At 35.3% G+C, this 24,723-nt stretch overlaps 1 protein-coding gene across 1 annotated transcript in view; it reads right to left on the reverse strand.

Annotated features, from left to right (window-relative positions):
- The window catches only part of LOC127859890 (uncharacterized), a 231,790-nt gene that overhangs the window by 120,793 nt on the left and 86,274 nt on the right, over window positions 1-24,723 (reverse strand). The window contains exons 9-12 of the mRNA XM_052397474.1: window positions 20,513-20,627; window positions 11,876-12,015; window positions 9,770-9,840; window positions 1,096-1,246 (exon numbers count right to left, since the gene is read on the reverse strand). Of these exons, the coding sequence (XP_052253434.1) occupies window positions 1,096-1,246; window positions 9,770-9,840; window positions 11,876-12,015; window positions 20,513-20,627 (477 nt within the window). The remainder of the gene's footprint in view (window positions 1-1,095; window positions 1,247-9,769; window positions 9,841-11,875; window positions 12,016-20,512; window positions 20,628-24,723) is intronic.

The following is a 24,723-nucleotide window of genomic DNA, read 5'->3' on the forward strand; positions in this document are numbered from 1 at the left end:
ATAAAACAAAAAATAAATGTGTTTCATATTCTTTTTGAAAAAGGAAAACGCAAATGGTCTATTTTTTACTTTTCAGCCTGAACTTGGGAATCTTGAAGTTTTTCAAAGATGTAGCACATTTTGGTTCATTTAAATAAGTGTTTGAGTTAGAAAATATTCGTTCCTGATTCGGCTTGAATAAAGAATGAAGAAAAAGGAACTGATATTTAATATAATTTTAGCATCAAACAAGGAATTGGATTATCATGAAAAAAGCTTATTAATAATGTGTTACAATAAATAGTAAATAATAACAGTATATACTATCCTACCTACATATGTATTGACTTTCATATGAATTTGGTTCACTTTGGTTCCTTTTAACTCATTTTAAAGTAAGAAACAGCCATTTTCTTATTTAGCCATTTTCTTATTCGGTTCATTTTTCCTTATTCAGTTATGAAAAAAAAATGTGATTAGATACAATTGTTTTTATACTTAATGCATACATCATATATTAATATTTTTGAACTTTCTTAAATATAAAGCTAAAGTTTAAGGTAGAAAAATCCTATTCAGTTTGAACTAGAAATTTTATTCAAGCCTGAGAAACAACCTGAACATTTATCACAGAATATAAATAACAGCCGTATAATTCATATTTATATGGTTCGGTTAGGTCGTTTAGTTTAAAAAAGGAATACGGAACTAGTTTCTTAGATATTGAATATTTCATGTATTAAATTGCGTTTGGCTTTTTTTATTTAATGAAGAATTGTATGCATTATATTTCTTAACAAACCTAAAATCAAACATGTTTACGTGGAATAAAGAATAACGCAATGTTAATGATTCCTTGTTCGAACAAGGATTTAATGATTAAAAAACTATGAACAACATCTTTTTCTCCATAAATTATTCTAGTGCTGACGCACTATGATGACAATAACCACTTCAAAATTGAGTAATTATTTACATAACACATTTTTCTTTACGTGCCTGCTCCATATTTTCGGTCGATAACTCATTCGACTTCGCAATCTCAAGGATCATCATAAGGTCACTGGGAGAAAAATCGCAAATATGGTTTCTTGCTTTACATACTTCTAAACTCACCTTCAACATATTTTCTCTTATCTCAGTCTTCGCGCTCTCAAGGATCATCACCAGGTCACCGGGAGCAAAATCGTGAGGAATATCATGGGCTTTGCTTTCAATAGCATCGGCAGTACTTTCGTTTGTTATATCGTCTGGGGTGAAAGTCCTCCTGAAATAATATACGAATTGTTAAACTTTCAAGTAGCATGTCATATCAGTATGTTACCATCCAATGCAAACGTGTGCACGCATTGTTCAGCGATTGTGTTGTTTTTAGTTGTTCGCAAAAACAACTAAGGTTAATAGTGGTGTTTTGAAAATCGGTGTGCAGGGTACTACGATTCAGCAAATAACACTCAGCGCTAATCCGCACAGAAAAAGAGCGGAAGAGTGTACTTTAAACATTTTTGAATCAAGAAAAAAGTCCAATGCGTGTTACGTTAAAGGGACTGTCAACCACGAATGACGAAAAAAAAGTTCTAAAATATCGTATTTTTTTTAACAATTATTCGTTTATATTGATTAAAATATCACGACTGGTATATTACATTACTTGAAAAAAGTTCATATTTTCGGTATATTCGGTAATAAAATTTCGCGATGAGAAATCGAAAGTACATCGCGAAAATAGGTGACATAACGATATACACACTATAAATAACGCAAGTAGATTGATCATTTTATATATAAAATATATGCAATTCACTACGCATGCACAATTTGCATTCCTGGGTTAACCACGTGACGATGATGATCAATCTACTGGCGTTATTTATAGTTAACTGGTATTTACCTGGTAGACATACCCGTCAAATTTATTACCTAATATACTGAAAATCTTAAACTAAATAATGTAATATACCAGTTGTGATATTTTAATAAATATAAACTAATAATTGTAAAAAAAAGATGGCCTGAAAGGCCCAAAGTCGCCTACCTGAGATAACAAGATATTATTAGCACAAATAATCTGACCAAGTTTTATAAAGATTGGAAAATAAATGTGGCCTCTAGAGCGTTAACAGGGTTTTACTAAAGCCATATAAGGAAAAATGCCCCGCCCCTGGCAGCCATGTTTTTCAACCAACCAGCATCATTTTTAACTCGTCCAAGATATTATCGGGATGAATCTTCGGACCAAGTTTCATGAAGATCGGACAGTAAATGTGGCCTCTAGAGCGTTAAGTTTACAAGATTTTACTATAGCCATATGAGTAAAAATGCCCTGCCCCTTGGCAGCCATGTTTTTCAAGCAAAGTAACCATTTTCAAACTCATCCAAGATATCATTGAGACCAATCTTCTGACCAAATTTCATGCCGATTGGACAATAAATGTGGCCTCAAGAGTGTTAACAAGGTATTACTAAAGCCATATAGCCATATAAGGTAAAATGCCCCGCCCCTGGTGGCCATGTTTTTAAAGCAACCAAAAGCATTTTCGAACTCATTCAAGATGTCATTGGGACAAATCTTTTGACCAAGTTTCATGATGATCGGAAAATAAATGTGCCCTCTAGAGTGTAAACAAGGTTTTACTAAAGCCATATAAGGAAAAATACCCCGCCCCCGTGGCCTCTGGAGTGTTAACAAGGCAAATGTTGACGGCGCACGACGCACGACGGACGACACACGACGGACAAAAGGCGATCACAAAAAAGCTCACCATGAGCCTATTGTGCTCAGGTGAGCTAAAAAAAAACGGTATTTTACAACTTTTCTTTTGTTTGTCATCGTGGTTGAGAGTCCCTTTAAAATCGCGTAACACAGCTCTCCTTAAAGGCCACAGGGACAGATCAGCCAATAGATGCATTCGCTAAGGCGCAGCGGGACCTTGTAATGAACGTGTGTGTAATTCAGAAGTTTACTTACGGGTCATCGCTGAGTCTTCACGACTAAATTATGTGCAGAAATACACACATACGCACGCAGAATAGCAGCTGATGCTATTAATTAGCAATCTTAATAACAGCCGATTCCTTATAAGATCAACGGGAGAAAATCGGAAAACTCAATACCATTTTACTAAGTGATCAATAGAACCATTTTTCATGTAAAGCAAACAAAAGTATTGCAAGAAAAAAGGTTTTACTTTCATAAGCATATAAATTCCATTTCATTATTGTTTCATACGCTGTTAATTGAGAAAAGTCGTGACAATCGGTAATAATTTATTAGTATTTGCTTAAACTGAACAGAAAACAACAAAAAGATTTGTTTCGATAATTTTCGATATTATTGTGTTTGAAATGTTTAAATAAAACTTATTTTACTATTGAACCCAGCTTTCTGCATCGATGTCAAACTGAGTATTTTGACTCGGTACTCGGTCACTAAATTGTCCAGGGAATACATAATGGGCTATCAAAAAACGCTGACAACACAGTATTGATTTGAATACGAGAAAACAAAAACTACCGAAATAGTATAGTGTCATGATAAGACGGAAATCGTTTCATTGTCTAGTCACAAATGTTTGCTGTACTCGGTAAGTCGGTATAGAGATCTTTATTGAAAGACTGTATAGGCTACGAAAAATTGCCAGTTTACTATAAATAACAATGTTTGACTTCTATTTTCTATCGAAAAGGATATAGTTTCGATATTCTAATTATAAGAAACAAACAGATTTTTAAAAACATATTCAAATCACTTTTTCAGACCCCGCGTCATGCGATAATTGGTCTTATTCCATATGTGACCAGCGAATCTATAGCCCAGCCAGCGCATCTCACAGTCTGGTCAGAGGATACCTAATGAGACCACGAAATATTGCCTTATTTATAGCAGGACAGCGCAGCGCCTGACCAGACCGAGCAATTGAGCAGACTAGGCTGAGAGCTACGCTAGCCGAAACGCGATAAGATCCATTTTCGCATGACGATGCTCTGAAAGTGTGATTTGAATGTGTCGAAAGAAAACTGCGTGTAAGTCAAATATTTAAAAATAACACAACATTTATTTCGACTGTGAAAAAATAAAGTCATAATAAGCTACATATGAAACATATAATCGGATCTCCTGTAGATTAATGTTGTTTGAATACGTGCACTTAATAACAGACATCCCATTCGATTAATACGCGACTAACAAGTGACAAAAACAACAATAATTTTAACCTTTTTTAAGTGAAATATTTTAAAAAGCGTATTGTTTTTAATTTTATTTTATCAGGATATTATATGTTAGCGTTTCCGATCGCCGAAATCGCCAATGACGATTGAATTTTACAGCTGGCAATTAAAGCACAATTAAGACTCAAAATCAACGAATATTTGATAAAATATTTCGAAAAAAAGGTGTACAAATAAAAAATCCGTGTTCCTTACAGCAATAGCAAAATTTTCAACGCTAGATGAGGTCTTGTAGCATAGACTTAACGAGATACAAAATGCTCATGTTTATTTTCGCGTGACAATAATAATGAATTTCCCGCGACGTTATCAGAACATTTACGAGCGAACGCAAAATTGGCTTCGGTCAGCGTCGGAAGCACGACGTAGTTCCAATGCTTCCGGCACACAAACAATAATCAAAGCGCTGAATGCACTAAAGTTGTTCGCCTTTGCATAATCTTAGACGCAGCTCATGAAGTAAGGTTATAGCTGTTTAAATCTCAAGTTTGAAATAAACACAACCCTTTCAAATTAATAAAGAGTGTGTCTTAAAGCACAGGTCGAGATGCATGTGCACTGTGTATCATCCTATTCTGGTATAGAGTTAACTTAGACAAAATAAGGAGAAAATGTCCCTTTTTCGACGTTCTGAAAGCCAAGAAAATATTCTGAAAATTGTATAAAGAGAACCAGTTAATATAAAATAACATTTGCAACCACCATAATATTTAATGAACATTGGAATATCGAATACATTTAAGCATCACACTAAGAATATAATTTCATTATGGAAATTCCCTTAACAAAACTTTTGTTTATTTTACACAATATACAAATTCAAAATATACAATAATATAATTAATGAAAATAAATAAATAAAAAGAAATATGGGAGTAATACTTGTTACTCACGAATAAGGTACTCATAAAGACAGCGCTGTTGACCCGTACTGTTGTTGATGCATTACTTGTTACCCTAGCAGTTCACACGGTGTCAATAATTCTCTGACCGTACCATTGGTGTAGAACACTTATGCGCTTTTTCAACGTAGCTGTTTTACCCAGCTTTTCACCTTAAATGACCTTTCCATAACACCAGCAGACATGAATGAACATATTCGAATAGTTCATTGACTGATTGGAGAGAAATCCCTTTGAACTTTGGCCACAACTCTGCGTCTGTGCACAGCGTAAAGGATGTAACACTGTTCAGTGTAAGGAATTCCGGACTATTCTCTGCATGTTCAAACATCGCATAGACACAAATTGTGGCCCAGTTATAACTATGCGTTAAAATCCATCGCGGAGAATTTCAGAGTCTGTACACGGTCACTAAATCGTCAGGGAAGACTTAATTGACTATCGATAAACACAATTGTGCTTTCAAGATGAGAAAACAAACACTACCGAAATAGTATAGTGTCACGATTAGAGGAAAATCGTTTAATTATCAAACCACAAATGTTTGCCGTACTCTGTCAGAACATTTTGCAATCGTTTCTGAACGCACGAATAGGCTACTATAATTTGCCAGTTTGCTATATATTATATTTTTAATTCAATTCTATATCGAAAAGCATTGTGCTAAAATGTTCCATTAACATTACGCAATGAGATTTTAAAAGAGCCGCGTCATGCGAAAATGGATCTTATGCCATATGCGCCCGTCATAGCTATAGCCCACCTAGCCTGCGCATCTTGCAGTCTGGTCAGGCGATACATAATGAGACCATAAAACATTAATTGATTGTAATAGCGAACAGCATCGCCTCTGAACAGACTCGCAAATGCGCAGTCTGGGCTTGAGCTACACAGGTCGAAATGCCATAAGACCTAGTTTCGCATGACGCGGCTATGCAAGTGTGATTTGAATGTGTCAAAAAAACGCGTGTTAATCAAATATTAACATACGATATATTTCGATGATGAAGAAATAAAGTCATTTAAAGTCATGCGAGGACAAATATGATGTGAACTCCCGTAGTATAATTATTTATCTACTGACAGTAATGATTGGTTTGACTATAATAATACACATTTCATTAGTATATTATACAAGTGAAAAAAAAACACACAAGTTAAACTTTTGTTTTCAATTTAATTATTTAGAAACGTAAATTTTCAAACTTTATTTCAAAGTCAGCATTTACGCCAAATATTTTTTTTTTAATATTTCTTGTTTTATTTAGTTGTTTTGTTAGGTTTGGTTTTTGCGATTGCAAAGCATTTTTGTCTTTGTCTATAGTATACCTGTAGTATAATGAACTAATGTTCAACGTTTTATAAATTGAGAACTGTGAATATAAACAAAAACTTACTTATACTATTGCGTTCTTATCACCCGTGCAATTGAAAATAAAGGAAAAATCGCCGCTACCTGTTGAAAACTAAAAAAGGTTTCCTAGACATATCGGATTTAACCCCGCTGTACTAGCAAGCACTCTCAACGAGGTTACGCAACAAACATCGTCTTTAATGCATATTATTATAGATAAAGTGAAAGACAGTGTACTCATGTATACATCTTAATAAAATGTCTGTCTGTTCTGTATTAAATTTTCCAGCAAACCACATTTAAAAAATGTAATACAATACTCGTTGAAACCAATACATTTATTACCAAAATACTGTTGTGGTTCATGCTTTGTAAAGCTCACACGGAGCGACAGGTACACTCATGCACTGAGAAAATAAGCTTATGATTTGGATCGTCATCGTAACGCTGAAACTTACTTACAACTTTTTTCCATAGCGCGAAACTATATTATTATACGTCGAATATTTTTTTTCCCCGGTAGGGTGGCCTATAGCAGTATGTTCGTCTGTCCGTCCGGATTTATTTTTGTACGTAACGCTTTAAGATATTGAACTGATTTGTGGCATGTGAGTCCACCTACATGACCTTGAAGTGAAGTGTAAAATTCGTTCCGGTCCCTTGATTGTTTACGAAGATACGGACCTTTGACTGATCTAAAGGGAATTAAAAAGCTTTAAAGGGAGATATTTATTATATATCATGTTGTATGTACAGATCAATTTTGACAAATGAAGTAATATTTTTCAGTTTTCCGGATATTTTTTATGCAATTCTTTCAGATATTGAGCTGATTTTTGGTATGCAATTCTACATTGATGCCCAACAGATGAAGTGTGAACTTCGTGTCGGTCTGTTAATTTTTTGCGTATTTATGGACCTTCGACTAAGACATTTTCACTATAATAGCCGTTTTCCGGAGGTTTGGTAAACGCTTTCAGATATTGAGCTGATTTTTGGGTTGAGTGTCTAACTTCATGACCTACAGACGAAGTGTGCAATTTGTTCCGGTCCATTGATTTTTTGCGAAGTTATTGGCATTTGATTTAGAATGTGCTCAATAATAATTGTTTTCCGGAGATTTTTTACACAACGTTTTCAGATATTGAGCTGATTTTCGGTATGTGAGTCTAACTACATGAACTACAGACGAAGTGTGTAATTTGTTCCGGTCCATTGATTTTTTGCGAAAATCTTGGCATTGGACTTGTGTGCTATATAATAATTGTTTTCCGGAGTTTTTTACACAACGCTTTCAAATACAGAGCCGATGTTTGGTATGTGAGTCTTTTTACATGACCTTCAGATGAAGTGTGAAATTTGTTGCGTTCCATTGATTTTTGGCGCAGTTATGCGCAATAACTGTTTTCCGGAGTATTTTTTACGAAAGGCTTCCAGAAATTGGGCTGATTTGTATGCCCCCGGTTCCCCCAGTCTGTCCGTCCGGCATTATGTTTTGCGGAGGATTTTTGCGCAACATTTAAAGATATTGAGCTGATTTTTGGTATGCTAGTCTACCTAAATGACATATAGATGAAGTGTAAAATAATTTTTGTCCGTTGATTTTTGACGAAAAAGCGGGCCTTTGACTGATTTAAATTTTTGCAAAGAGACGCAATAAGCTTTGAAGGGAGATGATTTTATTTATTGGCAGGTTCAATTTTATTTTTGAACAAAGGGATATAATCAAAGGTAGCAACTTCTGTTTTGTATGCAACGCTCTTAGATATTGAGCTGATTGTTGGTATGCAAGTCAACATACATGCCCTACAGAAGAAGTGAAAATCGTTCCAGTTCATTGATTTGTACGGAAGTTATGGGCGTTGGCATTAAAATTTTTATGTATCATAACCGATTTCCGGAGGTTTTTTACGCAACGCTTTCATATATTGAGCTGAGTTAAGGTATGTATGTCTACTTATATGACCTAAAGATGCAGTGTGAGATTCGTTCTGGTCAATTTATTTTTGGCGAAATAATGGGCAATGGGCTTATAAATGGTCTCTATGCTAACCGTTTTCCGATGTTTTGTACGCAGCGCTTTCTTATATTGAGCTAATTTTTGGTATGTGAGTCAACCTATATGACCTACATATAATGTGTGAAATTCGTTCCGGTCCATTGATTTTTTACGAAGTTATGAAACTTAGACTTTTGAAATTTTCTCTTTGATAATCGTTTTCCGAATGTTTTATACGCAAATCTTTCAGATATTGAGCTGATTTCTGGTATGTGAGTCTACGTATATGACCAACATTTAAAGTGTGAAAGTCGTTCCGGTCCATTCATTTTTGGCGAAGTAATGGGCTTTGCTTGTACTTAGAAATTATCTCTATTATAATCTTTTTCCGGAAGTGTTTTACGCAAAGCTTTCAAATATTGAGCTGATTTTTGGTATTTGAGTCGACCTACATGACTTACAGATAAAGTGTGAGCTTCGTTTTGGTCCATTGATTTTTGTCTTATTTATGGGCCTTGTTTTCTCTTAAATAGCTGTAGTGGGACTTCAAAGCGAAGAAAGGGGAATTGTGTTTTACAAACGCAGCAATGTTGTTTCAAGATATTTCTTGTCGAAACAAAGCTTCATCTTTTTAATCATAAGTTGAGTTTGTGTTAATGCTGTGTACAATAATGAGAGGTTGTAAATCAAAGTCATTTTGCTCCTTGATTTTTTTGCAAAATCTCACCACTGTAAAATTTAATTAGATTGGCGTTTTCTGTTTTCGTGGCCGTTTGATTGGCCTACATTAAAAAGTCAAACTTCATGTCATGTGACTGTAATATTAAATACATCCGACGAGCGAATAACTGCAGCGCTTTAATTATTTGTTGTTCTTATTGAAACTTATAGAATCGTATTACAAACACATGGATTATTTTGTGTTTGATTATTTTGACTTTTTCCCGGTTTGAAAAATATCTCATCAATGGCATGGCGGTCAGAGAACCTACTAACTATTAGTAAGCTGATTCACGAGTTTTTTGTGCACACGCTCGGTAATATAACTACCAAATGCAATACATGGGCAAAGACGTAGGAATATTTGCAAAACCTTACTCCACATGAGTTATGTGGCCGACGGGGAATGGACCTCGCGATCCTTAGATATCTAGTCCAGCGCTCTACCAACTGGTGTGGCCGACTGTTTTCTTATACAAACATGCAAACAGTTTTAATTAGTATAGTCATCATATTAAATAATATCACATTTACTCTTTTACCAACATATTTGAAATACAAAAACGAAGCGATAAGTGCCTGTACCTGTCTCCATTGGCGTCTACGACATAAAAGTTATAGTTGCAATCTACGCCGAGCGACGCACTTGTAAATTCCTAAAATCAAGAAAGGAAATTATAAAAATATCCTTACATATGACATCATATTTATATTGTGAATGACCCAATGTTAAGTGTGATCAAATATATAGTAAGAAAGAAATGAATATCAAATAGCAATGCAATAAACTCAATAAACTTGGTCGGAAGTTACAATTATGATTCAAAACCAATTTTGTTTAGAACATAACACGCATAGCACGCTCCGTACTTTTGAAATTCCGGTTTTTACCTAAAACACATAGGAACAAAATAACGCAAATAATGTAATATTTATTTTTGCAATATAATAAACTTTTAAATGTAAATGCAAAAAGATCGCTCGATTTGAAAGACACAAAAAGAGCTATTTAACATATAGGCTACAAACATAGGAAACACACAAACAGACACATAACTTGTTGTGGAAATGTAGGGACACGTTCTTAGAAAATACTGCCTTATGAATCCGCCAATTTCTAATTAATATAACACTGTTTATAGACTCAACTCAACCTATAACATTATCTATACTGTTCTTCTATCTGAAAACCATTGTTCTGTCAGTTATATTTGTAAGAAAGAAAACGGTTGAATCTTTATATTGTTCGTATGTTTCCGAAATATAACGTTATACAATTTACATGCGCATTAATAAACACACATATTGGTTTTATTTTCCAGCAGAATGAAGCTTAAGCAACACTAGCAACACCTGCTCGAGAGAAAAACAAACGCATTGCACGTGGCCCTTTATTGATCGTAAGGTACCAATTGCTAAACAGTGCAACGCAGCACAATGGCACTAGACACACCACACTTGTACACAACAAATACAAATACATATACATATGCATGATCGGCACAACTGGCCCAAGAGCTTAAGCCCGAAGGCCAATACCTCAAAAGGTGGTACCGCCCCATGACACAACATAGTTGTGTTGTAACCTATTTATTACATAACTTTAACTTATAAAGACTAAATAATTTACCTATATGTATTTAAGTATATACACTGAATGTTTGAACACCTTATATATTTGTTTGAAAGTACGCAAAAATTACTTAACATCTCTGCAGGTAGCTTTCAATCATAACAGATAACAAATAAATAAATAAATAAACAAGTTGAAACGCGTATGTTATACGTAAACGAAATAATTAAGTGTATTTGAAAGGGGCATATTAAAAAAAATCCGCCTAAATACATATGAGTATTCAAACAATGCATATTCTGCTCGTCGAGCATATTTGTTACAAGCTGTATTGCTATTTAATGAAGTAATAAGACAAAATATGTGTTGTTGTTTTTTCGATATATTCACCGCAGCAACCGTCGATAATTCGAGTTAATAAAAAAGTTATCTTTAGCCGAAAAACAAGCTTGGAGCGATATTACATTTGGTCCGTGCTAACAAAAACGTTCCGGTACATGCATACACGTGTTTACATGTTGTACACGCACTACAATGTTCCATTAAAATGATACTTCATTTTATACTTCTCCATTTTATAAAATGAATTATGGGTCAAAACATAAACAGAATTCAGTTGGCCGACTTCACTTGGTACCTTGTTCAAAAAACTATATCTGCGGTGGCAAATATGCACCATTCTATATCGTTGAACACGTGCGCACGTGTTTATTTTAGGTACTTGAGAGTTAGTCAAGACAATTTTGTTTTCTTTAATCTCTGCCCACGTATTAATTTTTTTTATTTATTATGCCATGAAATTTTGCGAGGGTGAATCATTTTTATAAAATCAATCTTATCGTCAAAACATTTTCGCAATTATCATAGCATATATAACAAAAATTCGGATAATGCTGTGTTATCTCATGGCGTATACCAATGGATTCGCGCGACATTCATGCATTTAAATCCCGGTTTGAAGTTTGAAATAATAATAAGTGTGACAAACGTTCCTATCATTCGCTATGTCAGAATGGTTAGACTCTTACGTCGCGGCGATCTATGGTTAGTATAAATTATATCAAATTATTCAGTGACATTGACAAGAATGTATGCGTAAATAATTAGATGTGTGTTACGTTGAAATCCTTGTAAGCCTGGCGGATGATGGCGTAGACATTATTGACATCATGGTGCTTTACAGCCTGTACAAGCTCGTGGTCCCCATCTGAAGGCTCGTGAGTCTTGAAGTTTGTACATAACAGGTCAAACAAACGCTCTGAAAAAGTGCGTATCTTGTAAGACATTGCATGCTGAGGTCACATATATAATCGCAAATAAATAACAAGTCAGCTCCGGCATTGGTGATTTTGTTTAATTTAGTTAACTCTTCACTCGTCAAAATATACATCCCATCGAACATTTTCGAAAAACAAACGTAACTTTGATTTGCAATGTGTTATCACATTCAACGTGGAATGTGTGTTTTGGTTTGAAATTAGTTAAAAAAAACATTTTTAAATGGAAACACTAAAAACAAACAAAAATCAAGATTGTGTTTATTGATTGTCACACGAAAAAAACCGTTTGTAATTGAAATATTTCTTCAATACCATATAAACATCAGGGATTTAGTGTAGGTTATAAATCCACCGGAGATTCCGCAAGCTACAAGCGATCTGCCAATCAAGTGCTGCACTCCCATTAAGGAAGAAATCAGCAGCGCCATCAAGCAGTTGAAAAACGGAAAATCTGAAGGACCTGACAGCATACCCGCAGAAGCGCTTAAGGCTGACAAGGAGACCAGTGTGTAGCTACTACACTCGCTCTGCAGCAAGATATGGGGAAAAAAGAAATTCAAACAAAGAGTGGAAAGAGGGTTACCTCATCAAGCTTACCAAGGAAGGCGACCTCAGTTCCTGCTCCAAATACCGAGATATCAAGCTGTTGTCCATCACAGAAAACATGTTTAATCGCATTCTGCTGAACCGAATAAAAGACGCAGTAGACCCGCATCTCCGTGACCAACAAGTCGGCTTTTGAAACGATAGATCGTGCACGGATATGATCGAAACCCTGCGCATCATTCTTGAGCAATCCCTGAAGTGGAATTCGTCCCTGTGAGTCTACTTCATCGACTATGAAAAGGAATTCAACAGCGTTGACAGAGAGTCCCTGTTGAGACTTCTGAGACACTACGGAGTGCCAGGAAAGATCACCAATATCATCAGGAAGTTTATAAAGAGATGATCTGCAGTATCGTTCGTTCATGGCAGACAGATCACGGACGACTTCAAAGTGAGAACCGGAGTGAGGCAAGGCTGCTTACTATCACCTTTTTTGTTCCTGCTGGCCATAGACTGGGTAATGAAGACAGCAACAGAGCAGAAGCGAAAAGGAGTTCAGTGGACACTCTTAAAACTGCTGGAAGACCACGACTTCGCCGATGATCTGGCTCTTCTCTCACACACCCAACAACAGATGCATGAAAAGACAAACATGGTAGCGGACAACTCAGCTAGACTGGGCCTCACCATCAACAGAGGGAAGAGCCAGGCGTTCAAGACCAACGCATCCAACAACACACCCATCACAGTCCAAGGCGAGGCGCTGGAGGAGGTGGACAGCTTCACCTATCTCTACAGCATTCTGGACAACCAGGGAGGAACGAATGCAGAAGTCAGAATCCGCATGGGTAAAGCACGAGCAGCCTCCCATCAGCTAAAGAACATCTGGGGATCCAGCGAAATTGGCATCACCACCAAGATTAGGCCCTTCAATATTATCGTGATGCCAATACTCATCAATGGAGCAGAGATCTGGGGATCAACTGTCACCAACATAAAGAAAATACAGGTCTTCGTCAACACCTGCCTGAGGAAAATCCTCAAGATCCGCTGGCAGGACAAGAATTATGGAGAAGAACAAAGCAGCAGCCAGTTGAAGAAGACATTTTTCAGAGACGGCGGTGGATAGGCTCTTTGCAAGTCTGCATCCAATACGACAAGGCAATCTCTCAAATGGAATTCCCAGGGGAAAAGGAAGGGATTGGGCCTAGAAACACCTAGCGCTTTGGCCTGGATGCAGATGCTAAGTGGGTGGGCAAAACCAGGGGACAGCTCACAACCGATACGCCTGGAGGAAGCTGGTTGGCGGCCTAAGTCCAAAACGGGACCACAAGCATAGATGAGATGAGAATAAACAGAAAGAACTCACTTAACTAGAGCTGTTACTATTCAACAATCATTCGATTCGATTCGATTTCGATATCAAATGGTCCGATTCGATTATTTTCGATTCGATTCAAATTAAACTATTTGCTGCTTATTTTGCAAACTACTTCATGTTTGGTTTGTCCAAAGCATGAAATAATATGCTGGGTATTTGTTATTAACTTATTATGTTGTACATTTAAAGTGTTTAGTTTTTTTAGTTTTGCCTTTGCATCAGAACCTTTGCGAAACCCGAAATGTTCCCATACTTTTGATTTTAATGTCTTTCGGCGTGGTTGAAGAAGCCATTTTACAGGCTGATGTAATGCTTAGCATGTTATTCATTCATTCATTGGATGCCGTATTGGCTATTGGCCAATCACAAGACGTACTACAAATGACAAGAACGTTTAGACGACGGATTTGGAAAGTAAGGTTTAATATGCGGATCAATCGGGATTGCAGTGAATCGAATCGAAATTTCCCGTATTAGTGTCGAAATCAAATCGGCGGCGTTGAACCGGTTTTTCGATGCATCGAACCGAATTGTTACAGCTCTACACTTAACTAGTAATTTGTACAAGATCGTTAACAAAAGTACGACATTAAAGCGGGTATATACTATTTTTATATGTGTTTAATTGTAATATATTGATACAAATATGTTATCATAACACACAAAATGCAAGAAAAATGATACATTTAAGACGAATTTCATAAAATACAAATTAGCGCCCCGAGCCGATTGTGACGAAGATAATTCGTACATATTTTCATACAATAACCGATGCATTCGTCTTTTAGTAAGTGTTCGTGTGTCGTATGAATCGATATCGCTGCAGGAATTTAAAATGAACCGTTAAACTAAATTTAGATTCACATCGTACATGCATTATATACATGCTGGCGAATTCGGCTGTACAGCCTTTTTCGATTTCAGAATTAAATATATGGCTAATTTTGCATTTTTCGACACATGTTCTTCTTAACTTTTATTTTAATTTATATTGAACTATATGTATAATAAGTTTTTACACATTTTATATTAATTAATAAATATTTGACAAGATCGTATATACCCGCTTTAAGTGTAGAAGTTTCGTGTATTATGAAATACTTGACCTATCGATGTTCTTAGTTTTAGTATAAATAGTATCCTCTATAAGTTTCATCGAGTGCTAATCATACAAAAAATGAGTTAATATAAACAACATCCACTTGATTGAGAAATGTTCATTGAAGTGTTTAACCAATTTGCATAGTATACACAAGGTTTTAGAACTGTAATACGACATTTTAATTTTCTTTCATATCGTCGCACATTCTCTATCGTCAAAGTAGTCAGTAAGAAAAAATGACGAATAGTGAAGGGTTAAAGGGATATAACAAGTTGCCAATCATCAATCTTGATTCTTGATTCCTTATATATTTGTTTCAGTCGCAGTGTAGTATAAATGTGTATCGCTGTATCCAAGATATGTTGCTTATCTATATGTGCAATTTGCTTTTTTGAGGTAAAATATTTCAGTTATGCTAAAATATATGCCATTGCACATTTATGTTTAGCATTTTGGTTACTCAATCCATTTGCTTGGTTGTTATACGAGTCATAATGGTTCATTTCGATTAGCGAAGGTTGGTACACATAATAATAAGTGCTTAGCGACGAGTATTAAGCGCTTACAAACAAAAAGAACCATTAGATTAATTGATAAGCTTAGTTGGTACACGCGATTCTTGTTGCTACACGGTGTAACATAATGCACACAAAACGCACATTTGGGCATTGTTGGATTAATATGATAGTCGAAACTTGTACCAGACTTCATGCGGTCTTGGATAGGTGTCACCTGGATCAACATTCTGTAGCCTCGGGTTATCAACTCCGGCCACGAATATTTGCTTACCTTATTTGTCAATCTTCGATCAATTCCGTATTATTTCGTTATGTGTCCGTTGCATTCGTCATAGACACGTGACTTTACACAGCCAATCGGAATTGTACAAGTAACAATTATCAAAGCTTTCGTTGTTTATATCTATATTAATAAACAGTCTTACGTTAGCACCCGAAAATAGAAGGTGTATTATTGCTTGCTGTCGCGGGCTGGGCCCGTTGCGGGCTTCGCATGTATCTTGTATTTGACAAACATTTTGGAAACGTTGTGTTGTGTTAATAAGCAGAAATAAAACGTCAAGAAATCAAAAATGGACTCTGTCTACGTTTATTGTTTACGTTTATGTATGTGTTATGGAACACATAATTGTTTTGGTGCACATGCCAGGATCGAACTGAGAAATAGAAAAAACACTATACGGGCATCACGGGCCAACAGAACAAGAACAGCGCAACATGGAAAACGGTCAGTGTATTCATAAATTGTGGCAAACTGGGGGGAATTTCAAAAGTTATATAAAGTTAGAAATAGAAAGTAAAAGACGTCATGACAACGAAATTTTTAAGAATTGTTTAAAGAATTTTACGTAGTTAGATGTTAAAAATCATAATAATAATAATAAATTATGTACGGGGAAATTTTGCAAGTATCAAAATCAATATAATTTTGCATATAATAATGAATTTAGAGACGAACAAACAATAGAGCGTATGTAAAGAATTTCATATATTTTTTTGCATTGATAGAATATAAAATTAGGTACGGACGCAGTTTTTCTGCATAAGATAAAGAAATTTTAAATTGATGGTAATTTTGTAAATTTTCATTAAATAAGAACGCACGAGGAAATAAGAATATTATAAGAATGTTACATAAATTTTTACATTATAAGAATACGGATATTAGAGGCGTATACATAATTAAGGATTTTTGAAGAGTTTTTAAATATTTTTGTATTGTTATATAAGAAATTAGAAGGTTGGAATATACATACGAAAGTATCCGAATAGGACGTCATTTTGAATACGATATGAATTAGGGACCTGTGAATGAGAATTAAGAGACGTACACAGTATCAGTATACTTGACTAATTGCATGTGGTTTCATGCATAAATAGAATAAATTAATTAGGAATATAAGCACATAAATAAGAAAAGTAATGTTAATTGAGAATATGAATAGGGTTAATGTGTGAGACAGACAATAACAAAAAGTAATGTAGATATGTAAATAATGTATTTTGCGTTTTGGTATGAGATGGTGGTTAATTTGTTTATCTCAGGTCTTATGTAATTTACGGATAGAGTTTAATGTGTTTCTTTCGCATGTAGCGCAGTTAAAATCTAACGATATGTGCGCATTAAATTTCTAATTTCCTGCAATTTGCTTGCATGCATGGTAGACGAATGCTTTTGCATTATATTTATATGAACATGGCTGTCAATACGGCGTGTGGTCATACCATATCCGGGGTTGTAAATCAAAACCCTGGGATTTTCATAATTTAGAGAATAAGACCCGAAATTGAGATGTATCAATAGTTAGGCATAAAAGTAATGATAATGATTGTATATATATATATATATATATAAAACTGTCTGTCTCACCACAAAGTAAATATAGTTGACTGAAGTTATCAGGTCTATGAAATCACGATTCTGTTGTGGATCGGAGACAAGGGCAGGGACATTCATGCAACTTCGTTACACGATTGAAGTTATCAGAGAAAGATTGTGACTTTTCGGACTGCGACGCATTCATCCGTGAAACGATTGATTTTGGGAAAAATTGCCTCGCATCCGCGAAAAACTAATTAATGTAGGAGCAAAGTTAACATTCGACAAGGCAATACAAATTGCGCAATCCTATGAGCATTATCAACGTCAACTGACGGCGATGGAGAACGATTTCCATAGCGTGTCCAGTCGAAATAGGAAGCATCATGACAAGAGGCATTCAGGGACTGAAGGAGCCAACCAAATACGAGAAGGACGTGCTAAAATTGCAAAAAGAAACATGACAATAACATAAGATATCCTGCCAGAGGATAAGTATGTTACTGTTATGGAACAAGCAATCATTTCTCTAAAATGTGTAGATCGGAAACATTAATTAATTATTGATTATTGTGTGCCTTGTGAAACTGACAATTTTTTTGCAATGGCTGTAAATGGAAACTACAATATTGATACAGTAAACAAATTATTTTCTCTTCCTGATCGTGCATTTGTAGACCGTCTCGTTGGTCTCCCCGAAACCCTATCAAATTCAAAATTGATACAAAATTGATACTGGTAGTGAAGCAGTAGTTCTGCCTGAATGCCATTTCAAGACGTTGAATCTTAAATGACTTTTAGAAGTCCCAGATAATAGACTAACATCATATACAGGAAACTGTTCTACCTTTTATAGGGATGGTCAATTTGACATTAAGGTACACAACTAGGGAAACGGAAAATCTTTGTTTCATTGTTGATAGCCTCGCTTCTCTCGTCTTGAGCGTCCAAGCATCAATTGACCTAAGTATTGCGACCTTCACATACTCTTTGGAAAAATGAAACTCCCCCAATAGTTAAGGAAGCTGTTATGCATGAATATGGGGACCTGTTTAAGGGTATTTGATTGATAACTGGGACAACACTATTGCATACGGAATCTAATGCAGTTCCTGTGTTCAATGCAACGAGACGTTTACCAGAAACAGTACGCAGCCGGTTAAAAGCCGAATTCCTGTGTATGGAGCACTATGAGATTGCAGCAAAATTCTCAAAACTGACTGACAAGGTTAATTCACCCGTCATAGTTGAAAAACCCAAGACTGACAAACTGCGGATTCGTCTAGACCCCAAAGCATTGAACGATGTATTTAATTGTATCGGGTATTCCGATTGTTGTAAAGTGTACTGTCTGTCGGGAATGTCATGTTGAACTAATGGCCCACTAGCATTGGACAGTCTGCATTTCTGACAATACCGCACTGTAACACCTATTTAGTGATTCCTTTCGTTATGCCAGGCGAAAACAGCGCGTCCTTATCTCTTTGAACTGTCTTCTGCACACCCGTGGTGCTTGTGTGTGCTAACTGTATCATGTAAGGTCGTCATGCCCTGGGAATTTCGATAGTTTAACCTCTGAAGACTTCGCCATCTCAATCAGAAAATTCTATTTATGATTGCAATACTCAAGTATCTGTTTTGGACAGTCTGTCCGAGAAATAGTCTATCCGCCTGATATGGTCTGTATCAGAGTTTGCATTTGATTGTCATCCTTACAAGAGTATTTTATGATGCCAAGACGACGGTCGCTCACGTAAGATGTTTTGATAACTTTTTGTTCGTGCACGTCAAGACCTTCAAAGATTAAGTCGTTGTCATGCATAGGGTTCCTTGACAGTTAGTCAGATATTGGAACGCTTTTTCCGCTCTAGTGACACTCATCCAGGTCAAACATTTGAAGTTGTAGCATCATCCTTTGAAGGCGTGATCGACGATAGAGGCTTGAGTCACTGGTTACGGTCACGTTTCGTCCATAAACGAAGTGGTGGAAACGTTTTCAACCAAACAGTATCGCGAACATGTCACGCTCTAGGTTTGCGTAACCAGATTCTATCAGCGTCAATGTCTTCAGGCATATGCCACTGGTCGTCCGTCTTGTATAATTATCGCGCCGAGGCCATGTTTATAAGCGTCGCATTCTAGAATGACTGACTTTTTGTCATCAATATACGACAAAACTTGACTGCGTTATTACCGTTAACTTTAATTGAATGAATCGTTTTGCGCGTCGTCCAATAACAAATCAATGTCCTTTTTAAGCAATTCTCGAATATAAGCCGTCTTTTCCGCTCAATTGGGAGAAAACCTTTGCAGGTAGTAAACCATGCTAAGAAAGGTTTCCAGTTTATGTCGATTTTGCGGAACCTGCAAATTTTATATGGCCATGACCTTTAACGGATCAGGTTTCAGTTCAATGTAGGTAATCAAGCGCCCGGAGAATGGTACCTCGTTTACTCCAATTACATATTTCTAAGGGTTACACTTTATTCCTTTTCTCTCTGCACTAACCAACATGGCTAGGGGGTTAGAATCGTGTCCCTGTCTCTTCCATCAATGTTTTTATATGTTATCAACAATGTAGGTCACGCCAGTCAGTCTCTAAAATATTTAATTTATCTTCTGTTGAAATATGCTAGATGAGGCTGATATGCCAAATTGCAGGTTTAGCCACCGATATCGTCCAAAATATGGGCTAAATGTCAAGAGAAAAGAAGAATTTTTGTCTAACTTGACACTCAAATATGCATGCGTAATGTCATGACACGAAAAATGCGTAGCATTCGCAAATCGGTCCGTCAAGTCATCGAATGTAGGCATAGGATAGTGCTGTCGTCTTATTGCATCGTTCAATGCATTGGGGTCTAGACAAATCCCCGGTTTTCAACAAATGAAAAACAAATATTGGCGTAAGAATGAACAAGCGTTCTTGTTAAATGCAAAGCGTGATGATCATGTGCACTCATCTTGAAATATATATGATAGTCCAAGCAGAAGTTTACTATAATTTGGCGGAAATGAAAAATAATTATAATCTAGACATTAAAAAGAAAAGCACTTGACACTTTTATTAATATGGATCTGATTTATACGACAGTATGTTTTTACTTACCTCTCGTCAACAACGTAACAGCGTTGGGCTTGTACTGGAATTCTTTACCGTGCACTCTGATCCTCAGGTCATTATCCTCGTTTACTAGCACTATGAAACCAATTTGACCGAGGGTCTGAAATAGTACATTGCTGAATGAATAATATCCATACCATATATGATATTTACGGTATGTTTACTTTAATGACTTAACTTGGCTTAAATATAGCAATGTAAGGCAACCCGCCCAGACCCCTGTAGGTGGCTATGTATTTCAACAGACTGAGGCCCTTTTATAAATCTCGCCCAGGTTTTCATCAGGACAAATGTTTGGCAATGGACTAAAACCATTTTCAAACTCTACCGAGATGTCATTGCATGTATAACAAATGTACTCATCAAGATTCATGAAGATTTGACTTAAAATGCGATTTCTAGATTGTTGAAATGCTCATTCTTTATTTAGACCTAATGACAAAGATATTTTAATTTCACATGACCAAATTGCACGATTTGCATGAAGATTTTACTAAAAATGTTCATTCTAGACTATAAACAAACTTTCACAATTGTCATGTAATGAAAATTCCCCGCGCCCTGGCGGCCATGTTTCATATGGTGCTAACAGTGTTTAACTATAGCCATATAAGTAAAACTGTCAAGCCCTCTGACAGAAATGTTTTTCAACGGACCAGAATTATTTTAAACTCGGCCTAGATATTATGAGAACAAAATTCCTGGTCAAGTTGCAATCAAGATTGAAATAAAAATGTGACTTGTAGAGTTTTAACATAGTTTTACTCGAGCAATATTAGGAAAATTGCCCTGCCCACTGGCGGCCACGTTTTTCGACGTACCAAAAAAATATCAATTTCAGCCAGTTCGTGAAAACGACAGATTGAATCGTATGAGCAAGATCAATAAATGGTGGTAACAACATAATCAACTGATCCGAATCCCTTTGAATTATAAGCATTGAACGAATAATGTTTAAAAAAAATTCGATTCGTTTACCATTCACCCAATCTAGGAAAATAGAAAGCGTGTAACACTAGATAATTTGGAAATTATATCCTATTAGATAGCGGTTAACATAAGATGCTTATAGAATGTATAAAGTTAACATAATTGAAGATCCATATTTAGCGCGATATACTTTGCTTTCAAAGGTCGAAGGTTCGAACATCAGAATTTACTTCTCAAGTAAGCAATATATAATCAATGATGAACATGAAATAATACATAAAAGCCTAGCCATACGGAGGAGCTTGGAAGTCTTTGTTTTGAAATTATGTTCGTATGCAACACATATTTGTATTAACGATGATGCAAACATGGATGATCAGTATGGTTCCGACGAGTTTTTATGATACGATGAAAATTCTAAATGCGAAAATATTGCTAATGGCATGATTAAATGATGATTTCAACGATCTGAAAGTCAATGATGATGATGATCCTTTTCGTAATTGATATTTACAAATGCAGCACCTTAAGTGAACATACGTTTTGTTAAATACCGAAATAGAGTGTCGCTTAAGTGCGGTGTTACAGCTTTTATATAATATATGCCAAGAAAATAGTATTGTTGGAATCGGTCTTCGTCATGTATAGGTTACAATGGAAAATGACTGAACATTAATGTGATTACCAGGAATCAATATATTCAAAAGTCGACTTATTTGAAACATTTAATTTCTTGATATTCAATTTTAATCAAATTACGTATTATCGGTACAATTTTTTAGGACAATTTTGTATACATAATAAATGACACATTTATACGACAATCCTATGACGATCAAATTAACAAAATCTTTGGAATTGATACTTTATTTCATCCAGGAAATAAATACTTGTATATGCCGTGTATTACATGTTCGCACTGCTTTGTTGTTACGGACACTGGCAATCACCTTATTTTTTAATCAGAATTCATTAAAGACGATGTATATATGTATAAGTCTTTATAACATATCTGTTCTATTCAATTTATTTTTTCTACACAAGCGAGCATCGTATTTTGGGACATTATTCCGTATCAATAGAAAGTCATGCAATAATATCGCCAAAACATAGCTCTGCATACGTTTTAAATATACATGTATTGTAAACGTGGAAAAAAACGTCGCAACCCCACAACGTGTAATCAGCTTTTACTTTGGATTTATACACATTGTGAGCATATGCATGCCAAACAATTACCAAACTTTTTGTTCCGATAGATAAACGTTAAACGTAAGTCGGTAATATACACAGGTCTTATGCTGAAAAAAGTTGTCATGAAATTGTGACATTTAGTAATTTTATATGGCGTCTTTGAACTAACACAATTATTATACAGTACACGTGTTAAGTTTACCCATACACTTATACCCTTACCATGCGGTATAAAGACTGCGCTAGTAAAAAATTAACGTAAACTTAAATTACACAGGCCATACGCTTAAATTCGTCGGCTGTTTGCGTTATGCATAAAATACAATAACTAGCATATTAAAATGGTGTTTGATAAATTCATGAAGAATCAGATGACTATTTAACTCAATATTTATCAAATGATCATGCTCGTATAATGTTTAATAGTTCCGATTCTGAACGTTGTAATGTGTTCATACTTGCCCAGAAATCTTGCCCCTTTTCAGTAACACTTTGGAAAAATAATTGTTTTATAATTAAGCAAGAACTTTAAATGTCGAACACACGCTTATGTCAAAAATAGGTGTAAAGATCGCAAGTCTGATATATCGAAGATGACGAAACAACTCCTTACACTATACATATGTTTAAACTGTAGCGCTAGATTCCTCAACCAATTATATTGATATAAACGTCATATACCTTTATAATTACTCGTTGAACGATCTTATTTATGAATCCGACGTAACTCTGAAAATGTATCATTTGTTTAGGACAAACCTGCTTGATCCTTAAGTCCCAATTTTGCTTGTTTGATTAATCGGTGTAGTCTGAATTGAGCGGGTTCAGTTTACCCATGTTTTAATGCATTCGATTTTATCTTATTGTTAATATACATAAAGCATATTTAAGTTCGATGACAGGGATATGTTAAATATATAAAATACATTTCTATCTGCTGATAATGATTATGTTTATAGTATTGATATGCTGCCCAGGATATAAGGTACAAAACATGTGTTACATATGTATAAGTAATTATATTATAAATAGTTATTCTACAGAGACGTTTTAATAAATTACATTGAACAATAAAGCAATTTAAGAAAGTTAATTTATATCAATTTCGTGTCAACGAAAGAATATTTTCATGTACTACTTAATAGCTATTTTGTTCACGACTGTGACGAATAATCGAAGTTGATTTCATTTGTACATGTATTACGAGCTCGATACACTTTGAAAAATGTAAACAAACACTGTACTACGGCAGTTTTTAATATTACGCTCAATGCAAATTAACATCGCTGATAGGTTCCAATCATATGCCAATCGTTTAAGCTTTAACAGCGACATCCTATAACATAGCTGTTAAAATCCCCGAGTTGCATATTTTCGTGATAGATAACTGTATATTGACCTTTCATCAAAAAAAATAATTTTTAAATGGCTGCCGTTACGTGTAACACAGTTTGGTGACCCTGTCATATGCATAGTTAAAGTCACACACCTTGAAATGAAATACATGTAAATCAATACATATAGATGCAATTTTAAAGTGTGCAAAATTGTCATTAAATCTATAGCCTAGTAAGCAAGTAATTTATTTTGTTTTTATTTGTAAAACCGACAGTAGGATTTCTAGACGTATACGTCCATTTCGACAAACGCGATTATTTTTAAGTTTTAAAGCGCAAAAAAGACGGATTTCTACCTTGTAACCACCAAATATATTCTAATAGGCATAGATAAAATTAAATTTATAGCCTAGTTAGCAAGTAATTTATTATTTTTCAAACGGTACCGCTTTTAAAACCGAAAGTAGGATTTCTAGACGTAAACGTCCATTTCGACAAACGCGATTATTTTTAAGTGTTAAAGCGCAAAAAAACGAATTCTACCTTGTAACCACCAGATATATTATAATTGGTATTGATAAAATATGTTTCTTATTTATACTGAAATTTACTATGCCGTGTATTTCATTTCAAGGTGTGTGGCTTTAACACTCATGAGGCATAGTACAATTGGCCAAATAAAAGCTTTTCTTGTTGTTTGTACACGTGTTATCTTAAGAAATGGACTGGGTATGA

Source organism: Dreissena polymorpha, chromosome 15 (assembly GCF_020536995.1).
Source record: "Dreissena polymorpha isolate Duluth1 chromosome 15, UMN_Dpol_1.0, whole genome shotgun sequence".
Classification (NCBI taxonomy): domain Eukaryota; kingdom Metazoa; phylum Mollusca; class Bivalvia; order Myida; family Dreissenidae; genus Dreissena; species Dreissena polymorpha.